The 26,792-nt window shown below is 41.3% G+C and overlaps 1 protein-coding gene across 1 annotated transcript in view; it reads left to right on the top strand.

The window, feature by feature from the left end:
* SNAP25 (synaptosome associated protein 25) overlaps positions 1–25,982 on the top strand; it is a 61,504-nt gene extending 35,522 nt beyond the window's left edge. Inside the window, exons 4-8 of the mRNA XM_053974790.1 lie at positions 6,084–6,132; positions 14,356–14,473; positions 18,199–18,324; positions 20,358–20,502; positions 24,661–25,982. Coding sequence (XP_053830765.1) covers positions 6,084–6,132; positions 14,356–14,473; positions 18,199–18,324; positions 20,358–20,502; positions 24,661–24,729 — 507 coding nt within the window. The 3' untranslated portion in view covers positions 24,730–25,982. The remainder of the gene's footprint in view (positions 1–6,083; positions 6,133–14,355; positions 14,474–18,198; positions 18,325–20,357; positions 20,503–24,660) is intronic.
* The last annotated feature ends 810 nt before the right edge of the window (positions 25,983–26,792 follow it).

Here is a 26,792-nt window from a genome sequence, read left to right as displayed (position 1 = left end):
AAACAGACTGACTGGACTCCATCCTGGAGACAAAAGAGTGCAATACATCCAAGGAAGCCCTGTAGCCATGTAAGACCTAATTGCAGGTCATAGCCTGGGGACATGTCCCCAAAAGAGACTAAGCCCTGCTTGCCCCAGAAGACTATTCAGAGTTTGGAGACTAAGCCCTGATGCTGTTCCCAGGGAACATGGGCAAGGAAAACCAAGAATGTTATTGCTTCTTGGTTTTATAAGCCAGCTTTGCAAGAAGCTGATTTTTCCTGTCCTGGCACAAGAAGGGAGGCAAGAAGTGTTACAAAAGCAGCCATGGCTTTGCCCTAAGGCAGCTCCGTACTGGAATGGCAGATTCTAAAACTCAGTTTGCTCCATGGTGCCCATCGTACCCAGGCAGTGCAGTTAATCTGCACTGACCAGTGCTCTTTTGAGCCACTCAGTGCTATAAATACCTGTATTTTATGACGATGCTGTGCAATGTTTGGGCCAAAACAAAAAATAAAAATGAAGTGAGACAGAACAAGTGAGACTAAATACAGTTTGTAGCTTCTTTTCATGTTCAAGCTTTTTACCTCTGAGGCAACATTATGCAATGCAGAATATCACACGCAGGGAGAAAAGGTGGGAGTGTGCTCCCTTCTCCCAATACCACCACCATGGCCTTTAAGGAAAATCAGTTGTGGTAGTATATGGAAAAAAGGATGTTTTGTAGCTATGAAGAAGCAAGGAAAAAATAACAAGATCAGTAGTGGTAAAAGCCCAGAAGAAAGCACTTAGGAATGTACAGACAAAAGTGCTGTTTTGTACATTTAAATCCAGACAGGACTATCTTCTCTCATGTGAGGTGAGAGTGGAGTAGTGAAGGTGAAATGCTGAGCTATAAATGTTTGAGAACTGGTGCTGCCCTATGCAGGATACTGAACACACAGAATGCCAATTTACCAGCTGTGAGTATACACTGACATTTATTATCACAGCCAAATGCTCCTTAGTCTGAAAAAATAGAAGAAAAAGTGCTCTCTTAATTTAGAGTTTGGCCCAAACCTTGTCAAAGCTGATTTGAAATTCACCTTTGATATCATTAGGCCTATTGGAAGTACTGAACTATTGGAACCATTCTCCTCAGAAAAGAGTTGTAACCAGTGTTACTCCATATCTGGCACAAGGGAATGTGATCCATAATTTTGGCCTCTCTTCCTCCAATGCAGGATTGGACCCCTTTATGTGTGTTAGCCAGGGGGGTAGCAGATTCACGTGGACTGAGGATGTGCTTTACCAGGCAGAGCAGCAGTGTGTGGCTCTTTAATCAGGGAGACATTGGAGCATTAACAGGGTGACAGGGAACCTGGAGCAGGAGCTGAGCAAATTCATTGCTACGGATGACTAAAAAATGTTTCTTTGACCACATTTTTGTCTCTAGGGTGTTGACAGTTCTCTTTAGTGTCTGTGGGAACTGCTAGCAATGTCAGCCTGTCCTGGTACATAATGTCTGTATTAATTTATTCAAAACAAACTGTAATTCTGGATTAAAGCAAAATTCTTCATTGAAGTGGAAGTTTATGTGCTCTTCACATAACTAAGAGTGTATATGTGTTTTTCAGGATACCTCCTGAAATGCCGAGAAAGTGATTTCCAGAATTTGGATTCTCTATCTGGTACATCATCCCCTTATAGTGTTAGGAAAATCTTCACTCAGGCTAAACCAAAATTTAAGTAGCTGCCTTTGGTAGGATAGGACCCAACACACTGTGTTCCTGAAGGGACTGATGAGCCCTTTGAGAAGTCATTCCAATTGTCTTCCCACTTTTATTTCCATCTTGGGAAATTAAGTTCTGTAACAGTAATAACAAGAAATGATACAGCAATGCAATTCCCTTCCAAAGTGCTGGGCAAATTTTAGTGAACATTTTGTTGCTGACTTGCTTTGAGTGAAACCCTCACATAAAACCCAATCAAACAAGCAAACAAAAAACCCAAAGCAAAAGCAACCAAAAAGTTTTAAAAAGCTATTACAGAAGACTAAGGATAATGTCTATTAAAGTCTCCAAAAGGGTTCCCAGTAATGCTGTTAATGCTGAAGCACTGACAAACTAAAGTATCTATGAGTTGTATTAAGCCCAGAGGTTTAAAATCATATATTCTGGTTCTTTGATTAATAGCTTTGCCAGTGGCCAAACGGAGAACCTGGGCATGCGCTTCATATAAATGATGCAAAACCAGTACTGGTTGTTCATGTGCTTTTATTCAAGCATTAGAGCCTGGATGAAAGCTTGAAGGACATAAGCTTTCCTGAAATGTATAGGGTCTGTTTCACCTAATGTAATACATTTTTAAGTTGGAAGTGTTGGCCTCCTGCCTTGAAGGGTCATCTCATGTGGAAAATTATTTTATATATTATATATTTTACCATCTGCAGAATACCTGCATTATGGATAAACAGAGGAACTGCAGGGCTGCCAATTTAATGCCTCCACATAAGCAATTCTTGCTGTGCTATTTTCTTATAAAGGATAAGAATGTGAGAGGTTGGCTGTGCCATGGCAAAATCCAGCAGTACAAAATCTCTTCTCAAGTGCAATGAGAAGACAAGGAGAGTCAGAAGTTGTTCTCAAAAGAGATGGGTGCTACAGATTAAAGAGCTGGATGGAAAATGGCATGTGCTCTATGAACTCTGTAGGGTCCTGTAAAAGATACATTTTTCATCTCTCTGGCCTGACCTATCCTAAGCATTTCACTTTTTTGAGAACCCTTGTTTTGCTAAAATAATACAGGATTGCCTGTACAAGGACTGGAGGGTCTGAAGAAATTCCTCCATTGCACAGGAGAGGAAAAATACTCTAATCCTGGCTAAGGTGGGAATTTAGCACACAATTTCATAACATGATGGACCCCGCTAGTTCTATAAATTCATGGCTTCCCACACAGGATATCACTGATACTGGCGAGAACTGGATGTGTGTGGGAATCCTTCCTGAGCCCTCAGGACCAGACAGAGCCAAGCATAGTGCCTGGGCCCATGGTGATGTGAGTCTGTAACCAAGGATTCGAGGGCAGAGGTTGTGAAACCTGTCCTTCTGGACTGGCACTTCACAGCAGAGCTTTCATCACCTCCTGTTATACATTGTCCCAGCAGCCAGCTTGAGTGGCACCTGCTCCACTGAGACCAAGGAGAGTTTCTGTGATACTGCCAGTGCAGAAAATGCCAACATGTCTGTGTTTGCCCCCTGAATACTCTTGTTGGGCACATTTCTTCCCCTATATTCCATTAATTGAGGTTTTGTACTTTCCAGAGATGCCTCAGTCTGTTGTCACTGGGGGTCAGTCACTGAGTGTTTCTCTCCTGCTCAGACATCTGGATGATGAACACATTTTTGGAATAGTTCTGTCTTACAGACAGGATTGAGTTTGTGTTATCTAAAATATCAGTCACAATGGAAATACTGAGCTTTTAGAAAAGTCTGGACCTATTTTAAATGCACAAACATGATTTATTTTTTGATTGACTTTACACATTTCATTACTTTTGTGGAAAAGCTGAAAATTAATGCTTAATAGAAATTTGGAACAGAAGAAGATTGTCACTTGATATCTGAATCACATCTCATCCTTTTCAGTTACCACCTCTTTATTAGCTTCAATATGCTTTGGATTAGACCAGAGATGCAGACAAGTTTATTCATTGCACACCCTTTAATATTTTCACATTTGTGTTACTGCTGTGGCAGGCTGTTTGTAAGAGATACAGTGTTGCCTGATAAAATTAAATGGCACTGATGATCAGGTAAAGAACAAAAAATTTCACCTCTTTCACTCTGTGTATGGGTTTGATAAGAAATACAAACCATAGGGTCTAGTTCCTCAGTTCATCTCCCAGCACACGTCTTGTTCAGGTCACTGGACATCTTAGCTCTGTAAAGGTGGTTTGCTTAGATGTTAAACACAGCAGGAAAATAAGGTCCGAGGGTTAAAAAGCAGTAAATATTTCTCAGCCTGACTATGTTTGATTCAGCAAAGGGTTTTGGAGTTGAGTATTTGGAAGGGTCCCATGTCAGACTGCACCATATTTACTGAAACACAAGGTGACTCAGGACCCAAGCAGCCTTCTTGTGTTTGCATGAGTTTCCATGTTGGTTAAAATACATACAAATCTAGGGGGAAAAACCACCCTGGATACCAAGAGTATAAAAAGGTCCAATAAAAAACTGCTGTACAGGCAGTGCTTAGCAGACACAGGGTAATCAGTGCCCCACAGAAAATATAAGATAATTAAAGGTGGTTTCTTTATTCTAAACTGGCAAACGTAGGATAACCCTTGGACCCTAAGTTTCTAAAGGCTGCAAAAATAAAAGCTGGCTGGGATTCAAGTAAATGCAGTGTGAACTTGAAGGCAGAGAGAGCAGCAGTGGGTGCCTGCTAGATGGCTGACCCGAGGGCAGCAGGGTGCAGCAGACCTGGGGGGAGGCAGGAGGCCTTTTCTGTCCATCTGGCAACTCACACAGGGACTTTTTACAAAGAGAGAGCAAATCAGCCTGCACACATCTGATGTTTTTCCCAGTTTCTGCAGTGATGTAGACATCACAGACAAGAATGGCAGCGCAGGGAGAGGCAGAGAAGAGCTGAGCAGGATCCTCTGGAAGCACAGCAGAGAAGCACCAGCTGCACCAGGCAAACAGCCCTGAGCATGGCAGGGTTGGGCTTGCAGCTGAGCCATGTGGGCTGTGGGAGCCTGGGAGTGCCCTGTGAGCGTGGACAGGACTGATGGCCAGAGACACTGCAACCACAAAAACTGATGAGCAGTGAGAAGGGCAGCTGGCAGGAAGGATAACATGAGGTCCTTGATTTGCCTCCAGGAGTGGTGGCTTGAAAAGCAAGAGGGTCAGTCAGGAGTTTAGTTTTCTGTTCCTGATGTAGCCATGCAACTGTGGGCATCTCCCTGCCCTCTGCAAAATTGACACCACCACCACCTTTATCTGTTTCACAGGAGCATGGATCACTTTATGTTCATGGCAACATGTAAATTACTGCTGCACATGTCCAAGTAGCTCTGCTGTCAAGCTGTCAGGCCACAGAGGACTTACTTCATCTGTTATTGACATGCAACCGTCAGGAGATCATTCAGGCCATTAATTATTCACAGATGTTATCACTTCTCCAAGCAGAATGGAGCTGGTTTCCCCTTTGTAATTAAAAAGGAGATAATTTGATGTGTGATATAGCTCAGTACCACAGCACCCAGGAACTAGAAACACCGGATCACATCCCAGAGTGATGATAAAGCATAATAAAAATTGCACTTGTGAAAAGTGCCCTACCCCTGGCTTAAGCAGGTGGGAGCTGTGAATGGCTCAGCTTTGCTGCAACCCTATATCCAGCAAAGGCAATGGTAAGATTCCCACTAAGCTGTGGGAGCAGAGGCAGATTCAGTGTGTAGGTGTTTTGAAAATCCTACCTGCAAGCTCAATTCAAAGTCCATTAATGCTAAAGGTGTTTGTTGACTGTATTAAAACTTGGCTCAAACCCATATCTATTAGATCGCTGAGCCAAAAAATATGGCTTAATCCTATTAAATATTAGCCTGCTTTAAACTGGATTTCCTAGGTAGGTAAGCTTTCTGACTTCTGTCAGCAGCAAGAGCTGTGCACAAATCACTGTGCTGCCTTCCCAAACATGTTTATGTCACACCTGGGAATTTCTCCTCTGAGATTCACATCCGCCTACAGTATCAACACCCCCATCCTCCTTTCTCCTGCTTCCTTGGACTTGGAGATGAACCATCTCTTTTTAGAAATTACTCTTGTGTAAAGTCATTATTTTAATCTCAAGGTCTATGGCTTTGTGCTTTCTGCAGAAGTTCGGTAACCCAGTGAATCCAGAAGGACTGATGGTACAATGGAGAGTACCTAGTTCCTCACACAGTGTCCAGGCACATGATGGATTGTGCCATCAGCCCCTTGTCATTCCTTTCACTGTTTTTCTTGTGTCTTCCTATGTCCCATACCAAAAGCTGAGTGTTCCCTCACTGATCTCTCTTTCTCTCTCTCTCTTCTCCCCTTCTCTCTCCTTACCTTGCTACCACTATTGGGATGTAGAGTAAAGATGCTGGTATCAGGACTTTGGTTATGTTGGATGAGCAAGGAGGTAAGTTCAGATTGCTTCAGTAAGGAAGTATAACCCTTCTCAAAGTGCTGTACTGACTGTGTGCAACCCTGGAAACGAGGGACAGAAAATACGTGTAGTTGTGCATGAGAAACCCAAAACCTCTTTGCCTTTATCTTTGTTGTCCAACAGAGAAAATTGTACAATGCTGCCTAAGAGTCTGTACTTCTTTTGATCTGCTTCCCATTAGTCAAAGAGAGCTGCAGGCTGAACTCAACCAAATCACCATTTGATTTCAGCAAGCTTTGGGTCAAGATCCAGCTACATGATGAGAAGATTTGCCTCTCTAAGTGTAAAATCCAGCATTATTTATGCAGGTGCTAAGTAATTTTCCCACTTAAATCACAAGTGAAATACATGTAATAAATGCATTCCAAGAGGAGGTAAATGGGTTTTGTTTGTGTAAGATTCAGTTACTTTTTGTACAGTAGTGAGGCAGTGAGAATAACAGAATTTAAACATTAAAAGATATTACACAATCAGCTCATTACAATTGTCCATATAGGAGGTTTCAGTCTTAACACTACCTGTCTGTGGATGACAATGACAAAGACAGAGCCTGATATATTCAATACATTCCAGGAAATTACATTTTTGCCTTTCATAATATTACAAAGAAAAGGTAGCCTTCTCTCCCTCTCAATAAAACTAATAAGTCTTCATTTGCCATAGACCCACAGCCCCAGGAAAATGGTGTCTCCAATAAATCAACAGAGTAGAAATTTCTGCTACTCTTTATCAGACCAGCCCCCCAAAGGCCTTTGTTATTATTTTCTATGTGGCAGGACACAAAATTATTTTTAGGAAATGTTTTCTGCAGAGGTAATGCTGCGTTACTCATCAAACACGGACAATGATAATAAGCCAGGGTACTGAATTCTTGGGAAAGGGACTGCAGAACCTGACAGGCCCTTTCCAGTTTTAATGTCCCTGCCTCTCTGACACTGTAATGAATGAAAAGTAATAACAGGACCTAAATGGACCTTCTACTTGCTTTTTTTTATGTATGTCTCATTGCTTTTCCCCCACATCCCCCATTTAGGGAAAAAAAATAACCAAATTTTGTCACATTGATTTGTCTTGACAAGAAAAATATTACAGAGAACATTTTGTTGCCTTCAAAAAATAATGGCAGTAGAAGAACTACCACCAAATACAGAAAACCAGAAATTACTTACGTTGAAACAGATATGGCACCTGTGTAAATAATGTGTTTTGTTTCAGCAGTGGATTATATGGTTGTAATAAATCACAAATATTGTCGAAGAAAGAATGTTAATATCCAGATGTGTCTTGCAATGTAATTCACAGGCAGAGCACAAGAAACTTTAGTGGTTTCTGGGAACGTATGTTTCTGTTCTTTAACTGCTCTATTTCCACAGATTTCTAGGGAGGTTTATTTTGATTTTAATCCTGAATTTTGTTGGGTTTTTAAATTGTTATTTTGGAATTCTACTATTGTTAAACCCCTGTATTCAGAAGTTTTCTGACTGATTCACTCTCTAGCCATGACAGGAAGGACAATCTGAGTGAGCTAAGGAACTGAGGCTGGACACACCCACCTCTCTGGAGTCCAGGGAGCTCAGTATAAAACCCTCAATAAGAGGGTGAGACCTGAAATGCTTGTTGTACAGTCACAGATGCAGTTAGTCAATACCTCCAGGAAAGACTCAGAAGGTCTTGAAGCCTCTTTAAATTGGTTATGGTCATGCCTTAAGTGGTTCAGTAAATTTAGCTTATGACTATACAGTGTGGGTTTCTCAAGGAAAACAGCCAAATAATGTTACCAACCCTGAAAATATTGTAACCTTGCACTATGATAAATGTTAATTAAGTTTTCTCCATTTTAACCATATGTAGGTATAATAACTGCTAATTTTTTTATTTCATTTTAGTGTTAAAGGACTTACACTACTGGGCAAAATACGCTAATGATGACTTTGAACCCTCTGTAATTAGTGCAATGTGTGCAGCTCACACATGTCTCAGCAGATTATCTGATTAAGGAAATCATTTGCTAACACTGCCATGTGATCTCTTTGCAGCTGACTGCGCAAGTCACTTAAGATTATTAGGTGTTAAATATACAGAAAACATGACATTGATCTTTCCAGTGGGCGGCAGGCAGAAGATCTAATCTCTGCACTTGCTTGAAGCTCTGTTTCTAGGTTTCTTTACAAAATTGCTTGTTTTGAAGTTAAACAAACCTTACATGGAAAAACCTTTCTGAGGCATTTCAACCGAAATAGTGCACAGCAGAACTGATTTTCTGGTATCAGTGAGCAGAAGTCTCTGGGATCATGAAAGGCAATAAGCCAAGGTAATTACACAATGCCAGGTATTTGTACAACAAAGCCAGTCTGGATAGCTGCTCTTGCCCAAAGGTTTAGCACAGCTGTCTGCACAGCAGGTTACAGAGTCTGTCACAGCCCGCAGAGATCTGGAGCTTCACAAGAGCTCCCTATTTCACAGAGAATGGCACTCCCATAAAAACTGGAGACCTCCTCCAGTGTCCTCTGAAGAAAGGGAACCTGACTAGCCCCTCTGCAATATCAAGAGTTATCGTTTTTGCGTCAGGTACTGTCACCCAGACCAGCTGAACACAGCTCTTCCCCCGGGGAGCCCACAGGAAGGAGCCAGGAGTTTAGATTTTCCTTGTTGGGCTTTTTCCATCACTAAGAAAGTCTTTACCAGACCACATGTGCATCCATAATGCTTACATTTTTTTAATCTGGCCTTGAGTCAAGCTCCCTTATAGTAGTTTAAATATAAATATGTATATAACTCTTTACACTAAAATGTTTGTATTTTACATGAAAAAATAAATGGGGTCACTCAAAGGGTGCCAATGGCAATTCCTCTACTTCTTTAAAACATGCTAAATTAGAAAAATGGATGCACTTTGGTTAAAAGCAGCCAGTAGACACTGATGAAACTAATTGTACAAAGTGAAGATATGAAGGTAAACTTGAAGTGCTAACATAGAAAAGGTCCCAGACTGGTAACTCTATTTATCCATAGGAAACTCCCATCACCTGGACATAGTAGCAGGATTAAAGATTTGGACCTTCAAGGACATATTTTTGTGTGATGATGTCCTCATGCAGTTTATTACAGAAGAATTTTGTTCTTGTATTCCAAATGAGCTGGAGAGGAGAAACTTTTCCAGTAACAACAGTAGCATCACAGTAATTTTTCATCCAAGACAAGACAGGGGAATAGCCACAAGTTTGTTAAGAGACAAAGAAAATGTCAGTGCAATTGGAATTTTCTCCTTGCACCACGAATGCACAAACAGCAGCGCCAGGGAACATGGGGAGCAGATTAATCTGCCCAGCAGATCTTACTCCCGGTCCAGCTTACAAAGGAGATAAAACTTGGAAATAACTGGGCATATATGTGAGCTGACCTCCACTACTTTTGCAGGAGTTGTGGGTTTGGCATTTTTGTATGTTATGGCTAATTAGCAAAATAAAAGGGGACTAACAACTACCCTAGTTTTCACAGGGAAGATGGTATTAATTAAGCTAAAATCGTAGCACAGAACAAAAGACAAATTAACCCACACAAAGCAGGTTGTGCCTTTGTCTACTGTTATTTTTAGCACAGCTACACGTGGGCTCACAGCTCTCCCCTCCAGCTTTCTTCCATGGGTACCTGTGCCCAGCAGTGCTTTCAGAGCACAGCTAGGTCAGAGCTCAGGATCTCTGAAAAGGCTGTCCCACAGTCTACGCTCCAGTACAATTCTCCTTTATGGAAAACGGGATGACGGCGTAGCACCGGAAACAGTTCATCTGCTGAGTTTCAAATTAAACCCTCTTGTATGCAATTATGATTGCAATGTATTCTTAAGATGTCCTTTGTGTTTTCTTCCCTTTTTTTCTAATTAAAATTGCCCTTGGGGGAAATTGCTTCACTGCACAATACTCCAGGCAAAGGAGCAAGTTCTGATCTCCACAGGCATTTAACTGACATTCAAGCACAGGCCCCAGATCCTGGACATCAGTGAAGGAATATTTGTTATAAATTACAGATGGGGATGCAAAGGTGAAGCAACCCCAAACTTGCTCTGTGCCGGTCTTGCTACCAATGCCTTGTAAGATACTTTTGCAGCTGTTTTTGCTCAAGACACCACAGGAGCAACTGAGGGACGCCCTTGCTACAGCTTCCCTGCCCCAGCCACTTCCTCAGATCAGTCAAAGGATGGAGAATTGCCAGGAAGTTAAGGAAGATCCTGGCAAAGACCCAGTGGCAAATGGCCACAATGCTATGATAAAACTAGCTTATGTTCCCTCCGTTACCTTACAGGAGTAATTCACAAGTATAATGATACAGGTAAAAATCTATTCTTGTTTCTGCCTTAAGATAGGCCATTTGTTTGCTGTAAGATCTGGGAAAATATTTATGGTCACTACCTTGAAATGAAAGTGATGTTCTCAGACATCAGTATACAAAAAGGGTTGCAGAGTTTCCCAGAGGGAAAAAAAAAATTAAGGAAATCACAATGAAATGTATTTCTGATGTGTATTCTGCCTCCAGAGAGCACCAATTCTCTTAGGTATATCTCATATATCATACATAAACATATAGGTGCAGTTTATTCAAATAATATTGCAACAAACGGTCAAAAGATGTTCAAACTCTGACCTTGAAGGGCTTCTCTAAATGGAAGACAGAAGACATTATCTCTCGTAGGCGTGAATTTGCATAGGTTCATGGCAGTATGTGCCAACAAACTGTCTTCCCTAAAACCTTTGATATAGCACAGAACATTGGAATAGGGAAGATCTATGGAAACAGACATTAAATTAACCTCTCGATAGCCATCTGATTTCCTACCGGCAGTGATTCTTTCTGAGCCCCGTTTTAATAGCAGTTATACCAAAACAAATCCAGCGTGACCCCATTAAGTTAATTCCACTATAATATTTATGCCTCAATAATTGTGGTTAAACTCATGAATCTATTTCCTTGCCTGTGGGACGAGATCTTTGACAGGTATAAATTGGCATTGCTCCACAAAGCTAGCATAACTATGCTGATTCAAACCAGTTAACAATCCAGCCCACAACATTAATAACTAGCAAGTGGTTTTAGGACCGTCAGCCAGCTGTCTAGACTACTGGTCTACAAATATGACATGGGTTTTTTACACTGATGAGGTTTCCTTTAATGGAAGATAAATGAGTTGTGGCTCCCTTTCCTATTCAGCAATAGCCAAGGCATCAAACACAAACCCTGAAGTAGGATAAATAGAGTCAGGATTCTAGAGAGGGCTGTAATTTAAATGGAAGTCTTTGATTTGTGTAAAATAGACTCTTCAAAAAGCACTCATTTATTTGGGCAGAACAGAAAACAGGTAAAGACAGTTCAAAAGGGCCTGTTACATACATGGCTTTAGAGAATGTGTGTCTGGGCAAGGAGAATTGCTTCCACCGAGAGCCACCAGTGGTACCCGATCTAGGACTGACCCATGCAGTGTGAACCTGGCTTTTGCTACTGGACAGACCAGGTTATAGAAACACTAGCAGGAAAATCAATGGAAGAAAGATCAGATACTTCTCATATCCCACAGTGTCAAAATGCACATGTGGGTACAGCCGTCTTTTAACTGACAAGGGGCTCTGCAGTGCTTGGAAGCAGGAGCTGGGAGCCTGTGACAGAAGTGCAGCAAATCCCATCATGCTGCATGAACCAGCATCAAAGCCAGCTCACACTCCCACAGCTGCTCCCCAGAGCAAGAGCAATTGTGGCCCACCCAAGGAGCAGGCAGGACCTGGGCTTAGCGAGGAGCAGGAGCACAGGGAGGGGTGTCCCCGTCTACCATAGACTCACATTTCTGATGAGAACAACAATCTGTGCCTACGGGCACCAACCAAAGCTTCTGCTGAAGCCTACATTACAACGTGCATTAAGACATCCCAGCCTCGCTTTTCTGGTTCTCAGCTCAGCAGATTACCTGGCTGAACATGTGCAGTCCCTCTCTCAGGTTTCCTTCTTGGTTTCCCAATCCTTTGCTTACAGTGTGTGCCCCTTTAGAGGGCAGTGCCAGGTAACTCTGATCCTCTAAATATTGGATTTGGGATCAGTAACTCCAATGGTACCAGCAGAGAGGCCCATCCAGATGAAGAGAATGAGAACTGACAGCAGAAAGGCTGATGGCATGGCACCTCTCCTTCTCAAAGCCCAGTGTCATGCAAGAATCAAACAAAGAGCACAAGTTCAATACTTGAATTATTTCAGCTTGAATAATTTAGCCCAGGATTTTCTAGGCCCTTGAGGGGTGAGGTTCCTGTTTCCCATTAAAATTAATTAAATAAAATTCATTTTAATGGGACCTGGGCATCTAAACCCTCCAGAAAGCTTTGAAAAGCTAAACTTCAATTGTTGTTAAAAACCCAAATAAGAAATTAGGCATCTTCAAGTTCTCAAAGAAGTTAAGAGGAGCTTTTTACTGGCATCAATATGCATATGATTTTTCTTCTAAAATTTTCTTCTTCTTTCTTTTTTTTTTTTCCTGGATAGGACTCAGTTAACATCAGGGATGACATTAAATTCCTTCTATAACCAGCGCTCTTAGTTCCTTCCTCTGCAGTCTAATTCAGTGTTTTTCTATTCCATCTGGGGACTAGAGATGTATTTGTTTTTTATTAGGATTGCTTTACTTTTCCTTGTTAGGTACAGTTACAATTTTTAATGGATTGAAATGCCACTCTAAGTACCTTTTTGATCCTCGGTAGTATCTGAGTCTATCCTTTGGGACCAAATGGTGTAAAATGTAAATCCCACATAAAATGCTGTCCCTACTGCAGACTCCACACAAGACCCTTGATCCAACTGGATCCATACCTGTTTACCTCAGCAGAGAATCCTGTTCCTACACTTTTATGTCGTGGCATTCTGTTCCTTTAGGACATTTTCCCCAGCTTTAAAAGTGAAAAAAAAATGAACACATTAAGTTATTCTGAGCCACCAAGTCACTTAGAAAACCAAGTCACTAAGAAAACCCATCAGCCTTAGGTGGAAATATGCCAAATTTTGTTTAATGCCAGCAGAGAGACAGGGTCTATATGTGGCTGGTTTCTGGGCCTGGTGCTTCTTAACTTTGCCTGGAGCAAAGCAGAAGTGACCCCACTGAAAACGAGTCTTCACCCAATACCTCTTTCCATAAGGTCCCTCAGGGCCAGAGACAAGGAACGCCGCAGCCAGTGATCCTCTCGCAGAGAGCATCGGGCTCCCGGAGTGGTTTCAATTGTTCCGTGCTCACTGAGGTTACTCCTGGTTTGCAGCACCCACACAGGGAAGAAAACCAGCCCTGAGGCCACACTCAGACTAGAGATCAATATCCAGCACCAGTCGAAGTGGCAGGTCTGTTTCCTCAGCCTCTGGAAGAAAGGGTACCTGGACACAAGCCCTTAACAGCTCACTCCATTACCACTACCATTAACTACCAGCTCTCTCACTCACTAGTCACAGCATTTGTGCTGCCCAAACCCACCTAATTCCGAGGCATTTGTAAGTGTAAGTAATGGAATAGTTTTCCATGGAAGGACTTCTTTTCTCTAATATTAACATACATAAATGCAAAATAATAACACTATCTTTCTTTCTCCTGGATGTCACTGTGTCTTAGTAAGTTGATGTATTGTATTATGTTTCTGGACCTTGAACTTTATAACCCTTCCTTTCTACATCATTACATCTTGTTTATATTAATATATTTCAAATAAATTTTTCCTTTGTTTTACTCTTCCCATACTAATAAAAAAAAAAATCTTCAGCATCCAATGCAGCATACATCCTTTCAGCAATGCATCAGCTCAGATTAATGCATTGTAATGTCATTATTAACTCAGTTCTACATGGTCATTTTTCATGTTCTGTTGAAGACAAAATCAAACAAACAAAAATACAATTCATTCCACACTGTCATCCCTTTGTCCTGACCAGAACAACTCGATCGTGTTGAAGAAGGCATGAACCATATCAACCAAGACATGAAGGAGGCCGAGAAAAATTTAAAAGATTTAGGGAAATGCTGTGGCCTTTTCATATGTCCTTGTAACAAGTAGGTACTGGGTACCGGCTCTGCTGTGTGGTGTCCAGTTTTTTGTCACAGTGAATGTCTGAAGTTTTTGTCTTTTTTTTCTTTGTCCTTTTCCATCTGCTTCATTCTGTGGGGATAAAATACTTGTGTTTAATCAGAACAACTGGAACGCATCGAAGAGGGAATGGACCAAATCAATAAGGACATGAAAGAAGCAGAAAAGAATTTGACGGACCTAGGAAAATTCTGTGGTCTTTGTGTCTGTCCATGTAACAAGTAGGTGCTGCCTGCCTCATCTCTTTGAGCACTTAAGGCTGATCCCAAAGGCCTTGTGAAGCTCATCCTTGCTAGGCACATGGACAGGATGAGCATGTGGCATGCAGAAAGAACGATTCTGGTTCAAATGCATTCATTTCATAGCATAGACAACTGACTGGGAATTACTGTAGATGCATTAAAATCAGGCATACTGCAGTGAAAGCTTCACTGTCGACACCTTTTAATGGTAAAAGTTTCAACATTTTACACAAAGTGTACTGAGTGGTTCCAATTTCCAGTGAACAAAAACACTTGAGGCTACCTTATTCCTGGACACTCTAAATTCTGAAACATATTTTCACTAACAAGTTTTATAAACAAAAGAGCTGAAAAAATGCAGAAGAGGCCATACTAAACATTGTTCCAAATTGTGGATGAAAATCACAGCTTTTTTCATTGTTCAGCAGAAATAGTCCTTGATGAGATCTTGAAAGAGATGTGATGTTTCATAATTGGAACCCAGCTTGAAATGGTTTTCATCCTGCCACAGGCAAAAATTTTGACAAAACCTCAACATGCCAAATTTCTCTCATTTGGGTAGCACGTACACTAAGCAGAAATGTTGAAATGCATTGAATTTGCTTGCATGCCATCACACTTGAACGAAACCGTCCTCCAAGTAATGCCAAGCTTGTTTTAAATGCCAAATGAAAATGTGATGTGCGGTTATGTGGGTGTAGGAGATCGGGGACCAACCCAAAGTCCTTGAGGAATGGCAAATCCAGCATGCAGTGAGTAGGCATGAAACTAGGTTGCAGTGAAAACATTCTTAAATGATTGGCCAGAGATTGTGCAGGAAACAAAGAGAGTAGAGTTGCTGTAGCATTAAATTCCCATTCTACCTGAATTTTGTTCACAGCAAAGCCTGATCCTACCCTGATCATCAAAACCAAAAGGAAAGAGAGCTGTCATTTTGCCAAAAATCAGAAGAGAGGGACTAGGGTTTTGCCTTATCAGTCACATTTATTTTGAAGTTAATTCCCTTGGGACACAATGCAGACACAGCCTCAGGTTTTTTTACTTCTTAGTATCAAGCCCTGAATACTTTTTTTGGGTAAACATTTTGCCCAGAATTATTATAACCTTGATGTGCGATGGGAGAGGGGGCAGGAGGAACAGGAAGGGCTGCATACACCCCTTTTGCAAGGGGTATGAGCTCTGACAGCCTGCAGCCCTTGCTGCCCTGCACCAGAGGAGCTGGTGCACAAGAGCTGCAGGTACAAATGCAGCAGAAACTTCACATCTCCCACACTGTACAAGCTGTAAAAGCTCAGAACTGACAGCCAGACATGTGACAGCAATGGGATTAGCACCTGGCACTAAAACATTTGGCACTTTGCTATGGCTGCAGTGTCATGCTGCAAGAACAGAATGATTCTGCAGGGGACATAGGGGGCATGAATTTGTAAAGGGGCCTCTTCCCTTCTCCAGGCATTCTGATCCTATCAGTCTGCAGCCATATTTCAGAGAGCAGCATTGCTAACCAATGATCAGAGGATGGATGAAGAATGGTTTTAGAGACTGTTCCCTGAGTCGCTAACCCAGGACCCCACTGGTATAGATAAGATGATGTTCTGAGGAGTGGAGTGTGTGAGAGAGAGAAATCCATATAGTTCTGGGCATCAGAATCACCATGATCCCCTAAAGCTCTTCTGGCTGGTGGGAGATTAATGGCATATATCTATAAAAAGATTATCCACTTCACATGTAACTCTACCCTGATATACAGTGAAAGTACAGTTCTCTGAGCCGTAAAAATATGTAAAGCTTGATCCTACATTCTTAGGAGACCGAAAATGCCCACAGAATAGAACTTGGACCAAGTTGCATTCAAAAGGACAACTGCTATTGACCATGAGCAGATCCAAGCTCCACCTGTTGACTTTAATTGGAAGTCCACAAAAAACAAGAGATAAGATTCTGGGTGTATAAAATCATTTACTTCAAACACAGAAACTGTCTCACTGACAAAGTTGCACAGGTCTAAAGAACAGGCAAAACCCTGTATATGTATCTGCAGCAAGAGACTTACTTTCAGGCATTTTAGAAATGCCAAAGCTGATGTATAGTTTCAAAGAACTAAAATTAAACAAGCCAACCATCATATTTTTAAGTCTTCACAAACTTTAATAGGAAATAAGCAACAGAACAGATGAGTAGGAAAGATCCTCTTGTAATCTATATTTTAATTCTATATTGGATCATACAACACATCTTCAGGCTCATTTAAAACTGAGCTGCTTCAGGGGGCATGGAGAGAACATGACACCAGAGATGGGTTTGTCATGTCCTTTCCCAAATCTCCCAGAAGCACATTCAGTTCCTCCCCCAAAATCCAAGCCACAGGGCTGTTTATAGGACTGATTGGAGCTGACCAAGGAACAGGAAAACCACAGAGATTTGCAGCTCCCAGGGGTTTTGTTGGAAACAGACCCATTTCCAGAATAAAATCATGAACTTATACCTGTGTACCCCAAATCCTTACATTCCCCTGTTAAAAAGTTCAATCTTGTCTGGTGACCCCAATGACAGCAGCTCTAAATAGGCTGCACGTGTCAATCTGGCACTCTAGGGGTGCCTGGATTTTAATTTTCTAGCCACAGCAGCTCAGTCAAAAATGCCTCTCTGAAGGTTAATGTAACTGCCAGAAAATACAAATATAACAAGTTGCTAGGCTATTTTTGAAGTCCTGTGGTTTAAAACTCCTGAAGGAAGTGATGATCCTTTTCTGCCTGTGTCTTGCTTATTGTGAAGGCTGTTACTGCTGATGCATTGAGGGTATGATGAACTATTGGGGCAACTGTGCTTAGTGAGAATGCTTTACTTCTTATTCATGCCTGTAGCTGGTGCATGAAGAAAAATGTAGAAAAATTTCCCTTTCTGATGCTAGACTGCTCGTATCTTTTATTTTCTCCTGCACTCATTTCACTTCTGCCTATTTTACTTTTTGTCTCTGTGGACAAAGGTTTGTACATCAACTGTCGATGTATGATTACTATTTTCAAGTACCGATATATTATTTGAAAAATCTAATTAACCCTATGATAAAATCATCCCCAAATCACCTTGGGAAAGGTCAGTGGCTTTTAATGCCTATTATGCCACATACACATTGAAAAAATATCATCAGAAGCCAAATATTCTGCATGGTAAAATGTTAAATTGTAGCCAAATCTGTTTTTCTCTAAGAGGGTGTGTTGCTGTGATGTGATGTACACACTATACTTGGCAGTTCTGTTTTTATGTCTGTCTGCCAGTATGTCCTCTGTGTTTGATGTCAAAACATATGTGTCACTGAAATGAAACAATGTTTTCTACTTATCTGTATTTCTTATCTTCTTTTTACTTTTTTGTTCTTTTTTTTTTTTTTTTTTAATTTTCCTTCATTCTGGAAACTAAGTCAACATCCAAAAACCTGTGTGCAATGTTGTAGACCTGACAACTGCAATTCACCCTATTGGAAACTAAACCTCTGACCATCACTGTTGTGGCAGTAAAGTAAAAAATAAGCAAAAATCCCACCCCCTCCTTTTATTCAGTGTTATGATATATCGGTATGCAAACAATGACCCTCTATCTGAAAACTCATTTGCTTGATTCAGCTTTTAGCTTGGAGAGGTAAAGAGTTTTGCGTTTGTCCTTGTGCACTTGGTACTTTGTTACTCATAATCTTTTTTGCATAGGCTTAAATCAAGTGATGCTTACAAAAAGGCCTGGGGCAATAATCAGGACGGTGTTGTAGCCAGCCAGCCTGCACGTGTCGTAGATGAACGGGAGCAGATGGCCATCAGTGGTGGCTTTATCCGCAGGTGAGCCTTTTTATCCACTGTTTTCTCTCTGTTCTCCTTGTCACTGATATATTTAGATTGCTTCCATATGGTCATGAGTTCTGTGGTGCTCATTAACTCCTTCAGAGGTGCTGGGAAATGTGATAGAGCCAGGATTTTCCACCAAGTGGTGCTTGGATTCAGGTTGATGGTGACTCAGACATGTCCTAAAGGTTTACTGCATCCAGGGACTTCTCCTTGGCCTGAGGGTCACCTGAGCTCTAGTGCAAAGGATGGTGACCTTGCTGGAAATCCTGGAAGTAAGGGTCTGAGAACCAGAAGATGCTTGAAAACACAAGCCCCAAACCTTTCTTTTTGAGACTGCCCAGATGTGGGCAATAATAAACTAAAGTCTATTTATTTATTTCACAGCAGCACTGTGAGGGTGCAGACAGCCATGGCTAGCCAGCACTGTCCTCGGCACTCCAGCTCCCTGTGTGAACACTTGTCCTGGGGGCCTTATCATGGGTCTCGCTAATGACACTTGTCAAACGCCTCAGAAATGAAGTGTCAGATAAATACTAGTTTATTGCCATTATGTCTCAAGGCATGTAGTGCCCATTATCCCTCCTTGCCAGAAGATGTACCAAAGCATCCAGCAGCCCTCCCTTTCTTTTCAACGACAAAAAAGCCTCAGGCTTCCTGCCAAAGCACCGAGCTAAGTACAGAACTTGAAGAACACTTTAAACTAGAGGTGCACCCCTCCCCTGCTCGTGAACGTCCTCAAAACCTCATTGCGTGGGGAATGATGCCCCATTCCTCAGCTGCTGGGAAGTCACAGCTATGGAGGAACAGAGTGGGAATCCCTGGGCTCTCAAATCAAAGCCAATTTGATGCACACAGCTGTATTAAAGGCAGCCCCACTGCAAACTTCCCACACAGGGATCCAGCACAAAGTACCTACTGATTACAGAGCTTATGGGGCATGTATTTAGCTGACAATGCTATCAGCACACCAGTAGGCAAAGCTTTGATCTCTGAAGATTAAGGACACTAGTTTAATAAGTAATTATCTTTCCAAAAACTATTATCCACTTTTTTTTTTTTTTTTTTTTTTGCTCCTGTGATAAAGAGAAATCAGTGTGATAGAAACAATGCTGTCATGCAATCTGGAGCATGGGATGGAGTTGCCATTTAAGTTTGATGGGTCTGCCATTCACTTTTTTTTTTAAATTTCTGGATGGCAGCCTCACCAAAATGAAGGCTTGGGCATGATAATTGAATAGCAGTGAAGGAAGTTACACTGCACCATGACTGTTCTGCAAATAGCCTGGAGAACCCTTTGGGCGCCTACATGAACACAAACTGCATAAGAGACTCAAAGTAAGAATTTTCTGAGTGGGACCCATGGACCTGGCTTTTTCCAGCATCAGTCACCATCTGTCTCTTCAGTCACTGGAGAGTTGAACTGGGCCTTGGCTCAAGCACAATTTTTTCCATCCAAAAAGCAAGCAACTGCAAAAGATGGTGCTAAGACTGAGAGATAAATGATCTTTGCTAAAGCCAGTAAATCTGAGAGAAGCTGCTTCTGTCTTTCACCAGAAATACAGTTAATTAAATATTATCTTAGGTCAGGATTTTCACAGCTGAAGCACTCTTCCCCAATATCTCTGTGACCCCAAACATATAAGGACTGGACAGTATTCATTAGCAGTCCAAGGAGGGGAGCTGCTATCACTGTAATTCCACCACCTTCCAGCACTTCCCATGAATACTAACCACACACAGATCCAAATGGAGCACGCTTTCATTCTTTGGGAAGGATGATCACTGCAGAGAGGTGAAGCATGTGGTACAGGCAAGCTCAGACAGCACAGATAACCCAGATAATTGAGCCCAACATCCAAAAAATAAGCATGTAACATTTTTCATTAATCCCTTTTGTTCGAAGCTGAGCACAGCAACATGCTCCTCAGGTGACAAGCGGTGAAGGATACAGTGGAGATTTCAGGTGAATCACAGTTTCAGGGGGAATCTCCTGTCTCTGTTTTAAAGAATTGGGTTTTTGTTCCCAGGGTAACAAATGATGCCCGGGAAAATGAAATGGATGAGAACCTGGAGCAGGTCAGTGGCATCATTGGCAACTTACGTCACATGGCCTTGGACATGGGCAACGAGATCGACACACAAAACCGCCAGATTGACAGGATCATGGAGAAGGTAAGAGCTGCCATTTCCGTGAGGACCCCAAAAGGGGCTCTGTTTTTCCCTTCTCCAAGCACGGGCCTGGAAAAGACAAGGGACAGAAATAGCTCCTCTCTTCTCCCTCCAAATCCTTGGGCCAGAGCAGAGCTCGCTGCTGTGAATCTGCACCTCCAGTGCAGGCTGGGTTGAGCCCTTGTTGTTGAGTTTGCCTCACAGCTGCAAGGGGACCCCTTAGCAGACATCAAGCCTCCTTCTGCAATAGCTCTGAAAAAGGACAAGTGCCCTGAGCTATGCTGAACTGTGGGGCTTGGATCTGACTGCCCTGGCACTTCCTGGAAAGTTTTAAATCCTCCTGTGCTTTTCTTTCCTCAGAAACTCCATGAGCAGCTCAGGATTAGATCACCTGCTTGGGGGACCAGTCCTCAAAGAAGGATGGGGATTTATTAAGCAAAACTTTGCCATATGATAACAGTGCAGCTTATTGTGCTTGTTGTGCTGCTTATAACAACATTAGGACAGAGATCTACCTGCTCTTTTGGGAGAGGGTGTGTGTGTATATATAAATTTATACAAAATTGGGCCCCACACGGCCCCAGTGGAATACAAAACCTCAGCATTAGTTCTGCTAAATCACCATGTAAAAAGGCAGAGAGCACCGTTCCAGTGCCAGACCTGCACTGCAGATTTCTGAAGCAGAGAGCAGCCCCTTCCAAGCCTGGCTGGGACCTCACTGCCATCCTGAGATCCCAAGATCTGCAGGCCATCTGCATTGGTACTGGCAGAACTCCAAGCACAGGCAGTCTGAAGTGACATAAGAGGCTAGATCTTCATCTGGTGTAAAATCAACACAACGCTCCACTTCCGTTGAGATTTACACAACCTGAGGATCTAACCCAAGGACTTACATGTAGTGCTTAGAGTTAATTCTGACCTCAAGTGGTAGAGCTGGTGCTCTTGAGCCTTCTTACACACACACGCCTCCTCAAACAAGCAGGATGCCCATGCCTGTTTTTCATGTCATTTAATCATATCAGAGCCTAGTAATAAAAATTAAGGAAAATACTGCACTGAGGGATTCACTCCAAGAGCTTTCCTTATTGGAGGTAGATTCTGGAGAGAACTGGGTGAAGTATACATTGTCTGAAGGGAGGGAAGATCATCCCTGACAGAGAGACAGCCACGGTAAAGCACGTGGCTTGGTGTTTGGTCAAAAGTCTTGCTTTATAAAGCTGCATGTGTTTGTTTGACTGTACTGGAAAATGCACAGTATTGTTGGGATGCCATTATGCACCATTTCATACTTCTGGGAAAACAAGAAACATTGGGGGAAGGATTTACTACTGCTATTCATATGCAAAGAAAAGCAGCACATCTCTCTATACTTTGAGAAGGGACAGGGAATTTATACAGCCTACACTATGAGTACCTTTAAATAAGAAGCCTGTGACATACATTATTTTCTCAAAGCAATGAGGACATGCAATATTGTGTTCCCACCTCCCCTCCTCATGTCACAGTGGCAGGAGCTGTGCCCTGTGGATGGAAATCAGTGGCATCCTACCTGTGCCTGCAGGATCCTATCCCAAAATACAGTAAGCCCAACAAGTTATCCTACCAGCTCAGGCTTGCAAACATCTGGATTTTGAAAACATTGACCAGGCCCTCTTGTGCACATAAAGCACATGGGCCAAACTTCTAACAGTGCATGCTGAGAGCAGTGACCTGAGGGACCAGCCTTCCACAGCTCTGCGGTCTTCTCACAGACTTTGGCATTTTGTACAGGAATGGCAAAATAACATTGGCAGCTAATGCATTCATGAAATCACCCAGGGCCCTTGGCTAAGGAACAGTGACACATTTGTGAAAGACGGATTTGCATCGTACACAGAGGAGTCGTCATGAGAGCAGCACAAAAATAAGACAGTCTTCAGTTTTAGTGAAAAATAAGCCAAATTTCTCAGAGTAAGGACATACAGTACTGAGGTACTAGAAAAAGGAACACAATGTTAATACATTGTAAAACAGAAATAATGGTTAGCTGGATAACAGTGAAACCTCAGTTGCACACACATCCAGTCTGCAATGAAATATGGCAAGAGAGCCTTGTCCCCCTCACAGCATTGCCAGGGTTGTTTTGCTGACCAGCTGGAGCACTGTGCTTTGGGTCGATTATGATAATTAGAAAGACCCTTGGATGGGACAGTTTGCAAAAGTTGGGGTACATCACAAAGCTAACCTAAAGTACCCTGGGATGCATCATAAACGCTCCTAAAGGACTTATGTTATACTGGATGCATGCACCCAAACCAGAGCAATCTCATAATGCAGTGATGTAATCTGATCTATCCACAGTAATCAGGACAGCAATGAATAAAAGGCTTTATTTATTCTTTCCCCAGAGCAGAGAGAAAGGGACAAAAACCAAAATGACAGTGTGATGAGTAGGTCAAATGGCACCATCACCAGAAGAGCCTGGCCCTAACATCTACCATAAAAAGGAGGCTGGGAGGAAAGTAGAGGGGGCTCAACACACTCTGTCTTGACCTAAGTGGGAAGGTCAGCACAAAGAATCCCACTGCCTTCAATGCAAGATCGTCCACCAGATACTAATGTCTAAACATCATTAGGGACATGAGGTTTAATCACTGTACAATGAATATTCGTGCATTTTGTAACAAAAGTAACTGCTTCCAAACCCTTTAACTTTTTAGGTAGCCTTTTGGCAAAAGCACACAAAATTGTACTGTGGTAGACAAGGTCAAACTCACGGCTAAAATAAAGGAGTGTGGCTTGTAATGAGTAGTTTTGCTGATTTATGCTTGTTGAGGAGCTGGCACGTGCTACTACACTAAAAATACACATAGCACTTTCCAAAACAATTATGGAGAAAAGCCCAAGATATTTTTATTGCAAGAAAGATTTATTGCATGTCAGTATAAACATTCTTAAAGGATTTTTCAATGCATGTGGGAAAGTTGCTTCACCATTCTGTCTTTGCAACTTGGAGATTTAAAATAAATCTAAAATTTGGATACACCCCAGAGATGTGGGAACAATCATCAAAGCTAACAAAATACAGCCATCAAACCAGAGAAAGAGTTTGCTATTGGAGCTCATACTTTTCAAGCAGCAACACAATTCTCACCTTTCAGACAGGTCTGGTTTTAAAAATTGAAACAATTTTCTATCTAGTCCCTCTACTAGAATAAGTCAGCATGGCAACGTGGGGTTGAGTGGAGTTTTGCCAGTTTTTGTCAGCTAAAACAGTGTCTTTAGTCTCCAAAAGTAACTTCTGCAGAGCTACAGAAAGTCATAGTTGAAGTGTATTCCCACTCAGAGAGAACTCCCCAACTTCCCAAGTGGTGCCATTTTATTAATGGCAACTTATAATCATGGCAGGTGTTACTCCAGGGAAAACAGTGCAGTTAATGGCTCAGTCTATGCTGGATTAAATTGCAGTTTGATTGCTTCAAATCACAGTAGAATCCCTGCCTTTTCTTAACTCTTGTTTATGCTGCTGCCCAATGAAAGAGGCTACTCTCTCTTGCAACTACTTTGGTGAACTTTGGAGTACTGGCATCCTCCCACCTATTCCCTTCCTTTCACATGCAGAGCAAAGATATCCAGGCCAATCTTTTCAAAGAAATTTATTTTTGCCAGCATTCCCTATGTCAGATGATCCAGCTTCTCTGCTCCGGGAGACTCTACACTGACCAAAATTTTAGTTTTGGCTAGTACCTGATGATCTAAATTAGACCACAGTCTGAGTCCACTGAATCTTAGAGGGCTTTGAAGCTTTTCCCCAGAAAATGCAGATGCACACCACCAGTTCTCATGCTGCCATCCATTACCATCAGTGCCACCAGTGCTGTCAACAGCACCAGCTACAGATCTGGCACAGCATTTACAGGAGTTCAGTGCAGCTGACCACAAACAGAAAAGTTCTGCTCAAAGGCTACATGAAGCAAACCAAGAAAATCTGTAATCTCCTTTTGGGTCCCTAATACCGCTACAAAAAGCAGCTCTTCAGTATTGTCAATCTTAATTTTTCCGTGACCTAGCCAAAATTATGGAAGTACCCAAAAAGCACTGTCTTTCTTCCCTGTACTATTTTTTTCTCTCATACTCTTTCTTCCTTGTACTCATCCCTTTCTTTTCTCTGTGTTTCCCCAGGCTGATTCCAACAAAACCAGGATTGATGAAGCCAACCAGCGTGCAACAAAGATGCTGGGCAGCGGTTAAATGCAGAGAAGTGCATTTCCTTTTAATGCTGTCCAGCAGGGCAGCACCTTCATGCTTTTATCATGGTATTTATCTACTAGGTTTGCACACATGCACATATCAGCCCCATTGTAAATGTTGTCCTGTGTAGTTTGTCAGCTTTCCAAAAATGATACTTGTAATTATTTTTTTCTAGATATCTTTCTTTCCAAAGGTTGTACATAGTGCTGATTTGATGGCTATAGCTCACTATGATGTTTTTTGGGGTTCTTCCTTTCCTTTCCTTGTTTCTGTTTTGGATTACTTTCCTTTTTTTTTCCTTCTCATTTTTTCTTTTTTTTTTAATGATGTTTGCTGAATGACAACACTGTTGGAATGCTAAACGTGCTGTTAACCTTTAAATATACAGTATTGTTCTTGTAAAACTGTGACATTCCACAGAGCTACTGCCATGCTCCTGTCTTTGGGTATCATGATGTTTAAGCACTTAAACCTGCTGTCTTCAGTTCTTCATTGCCATTATCTGTTGTTATAATTTCATGATTAGACAATGTGGAATTATATTACTATAACAAGCATTGCACTAAAAAGTGATGTGATTTATGCAGTTATGCATGAGGAATAAATAGACTTTTAGACTCCTACTTAAACAAGAATTTTCCCATGGCAGTAGCACACCAACAATGACAACAAAAGCATGCTCAGTATTCGGACTCTTTTGGGACTATGTTATACCAGCAAGTTTGCAGTTGTGCCACTTTTTTCTTGTTGATATATATATAGTTATTAATCATGATCATTTTTTTTAATTATGAAAAAAGGAGGGATTTGGCACTCACCATTTAGCCATTGCCAGCAAAATAAAAGCTTGGCTGAAAATATGTCAAAGACAAAAAGAAATAAGTGTAATATATTGGGTTTGTCTGCTGCTTTTGAAGATTATCTTTTGGAGGAAACAACTACCATATGAAATGGTGCAAAGAAATGTAATTTTTATAAGGCTCTCTCTTACTAGTCGCTATCCCCATGTGGTTTGTTATCGGTACAGTTCTCTGTTGCTTACCTAGAGCTATGCACACCAAATCGCTGAGATGTTTAGTAGCTGACAATTAAAAAATAATTAAAAAACTAAATGAATGAACTCTAGATAAACTGTGAGATAAATATAATTTACAGCATGTAATATGAAAATTCCTTATGTCTCCTGTCAGTTTGTGAAGTGATTGACATTTTGTAGCTAGTTTAAAGATTATTAAAAATTATAGATCTCAGAATCCAAGCTTGCTTTATCCATTTGTTGCCCTACGTGTCAGTGAAAACTTCTTATTTGCAACTTAGCTGGGAGAAACAGCACAAAGTCTAAAGACTCTTTACAAGCTGCTTTTGTATTGTGTTTCATGGGAAACTAAAGATTTTGATTTGCAATACTGTAGAAAAGTAACTTCACTAAAAATTACACTTGGTACATTCCAAGTGACTATTATTTTAAATAACCTGGCTTGGATTGCCAAACACTGAATCAAAATATTTTTCTCTTGTTCAAGGGAAAGAAAAAATGACATAAATGTTATAGTACAGAAGGATACAGTTCCTTAGCAGATAAAATCCATTCCTGTAGTGGATTTAGTCATGTGTTAATACACCTCTTTTCAAGGAAGGCTTTGACCTACAGAATTTGGATAGTCTGCTAACAGTAATTTTCTCAAATGACTAACAACAGGTAGGGTTTGCTGCCAATGAAAAGCATTCTCATATTTTCCCAGGGTTTTTTCCCCTATATGGACAAATTAGAATTAATTCTGCATGAGTGACAGTTCACTCATGTGTCTCACATGGCCGTAAGTCAAAATACACAAAGAACATAAATGCTTGCATAATTAAAATTGCATGATAATGCAGACAAGCTACATTTTCTTTAGCAGCTTTTTATTTTTGGTATCTATTAAAAATTCATTTATGCAAATATTTTCCCCCACTACTTCAAACCAAAGAATAAACTTCAAGCAAACACTTTTAATCTGCTGACCATTTCTAATCCTGTCTGTTCCAGTATTTGTGACAGCACAATCATTCTGCAATGTCAA

This window comes from Vidua macroura, chromosome 3 (assembly GCF_024509145.1).
Source record: "Vidua macroura isolate BioBank_ID:100142 chromosome 3, ASM2450914v1, whole genome shotgun sequence".
NCBI lineage: Eukaryota > Metazoa > Chordata > Aves > Passeriformes > Viduidae > Vidua > Vidua macroura.
This window is presented reverse-complemented; position numbering and strand designations above follow the sequence as displayed.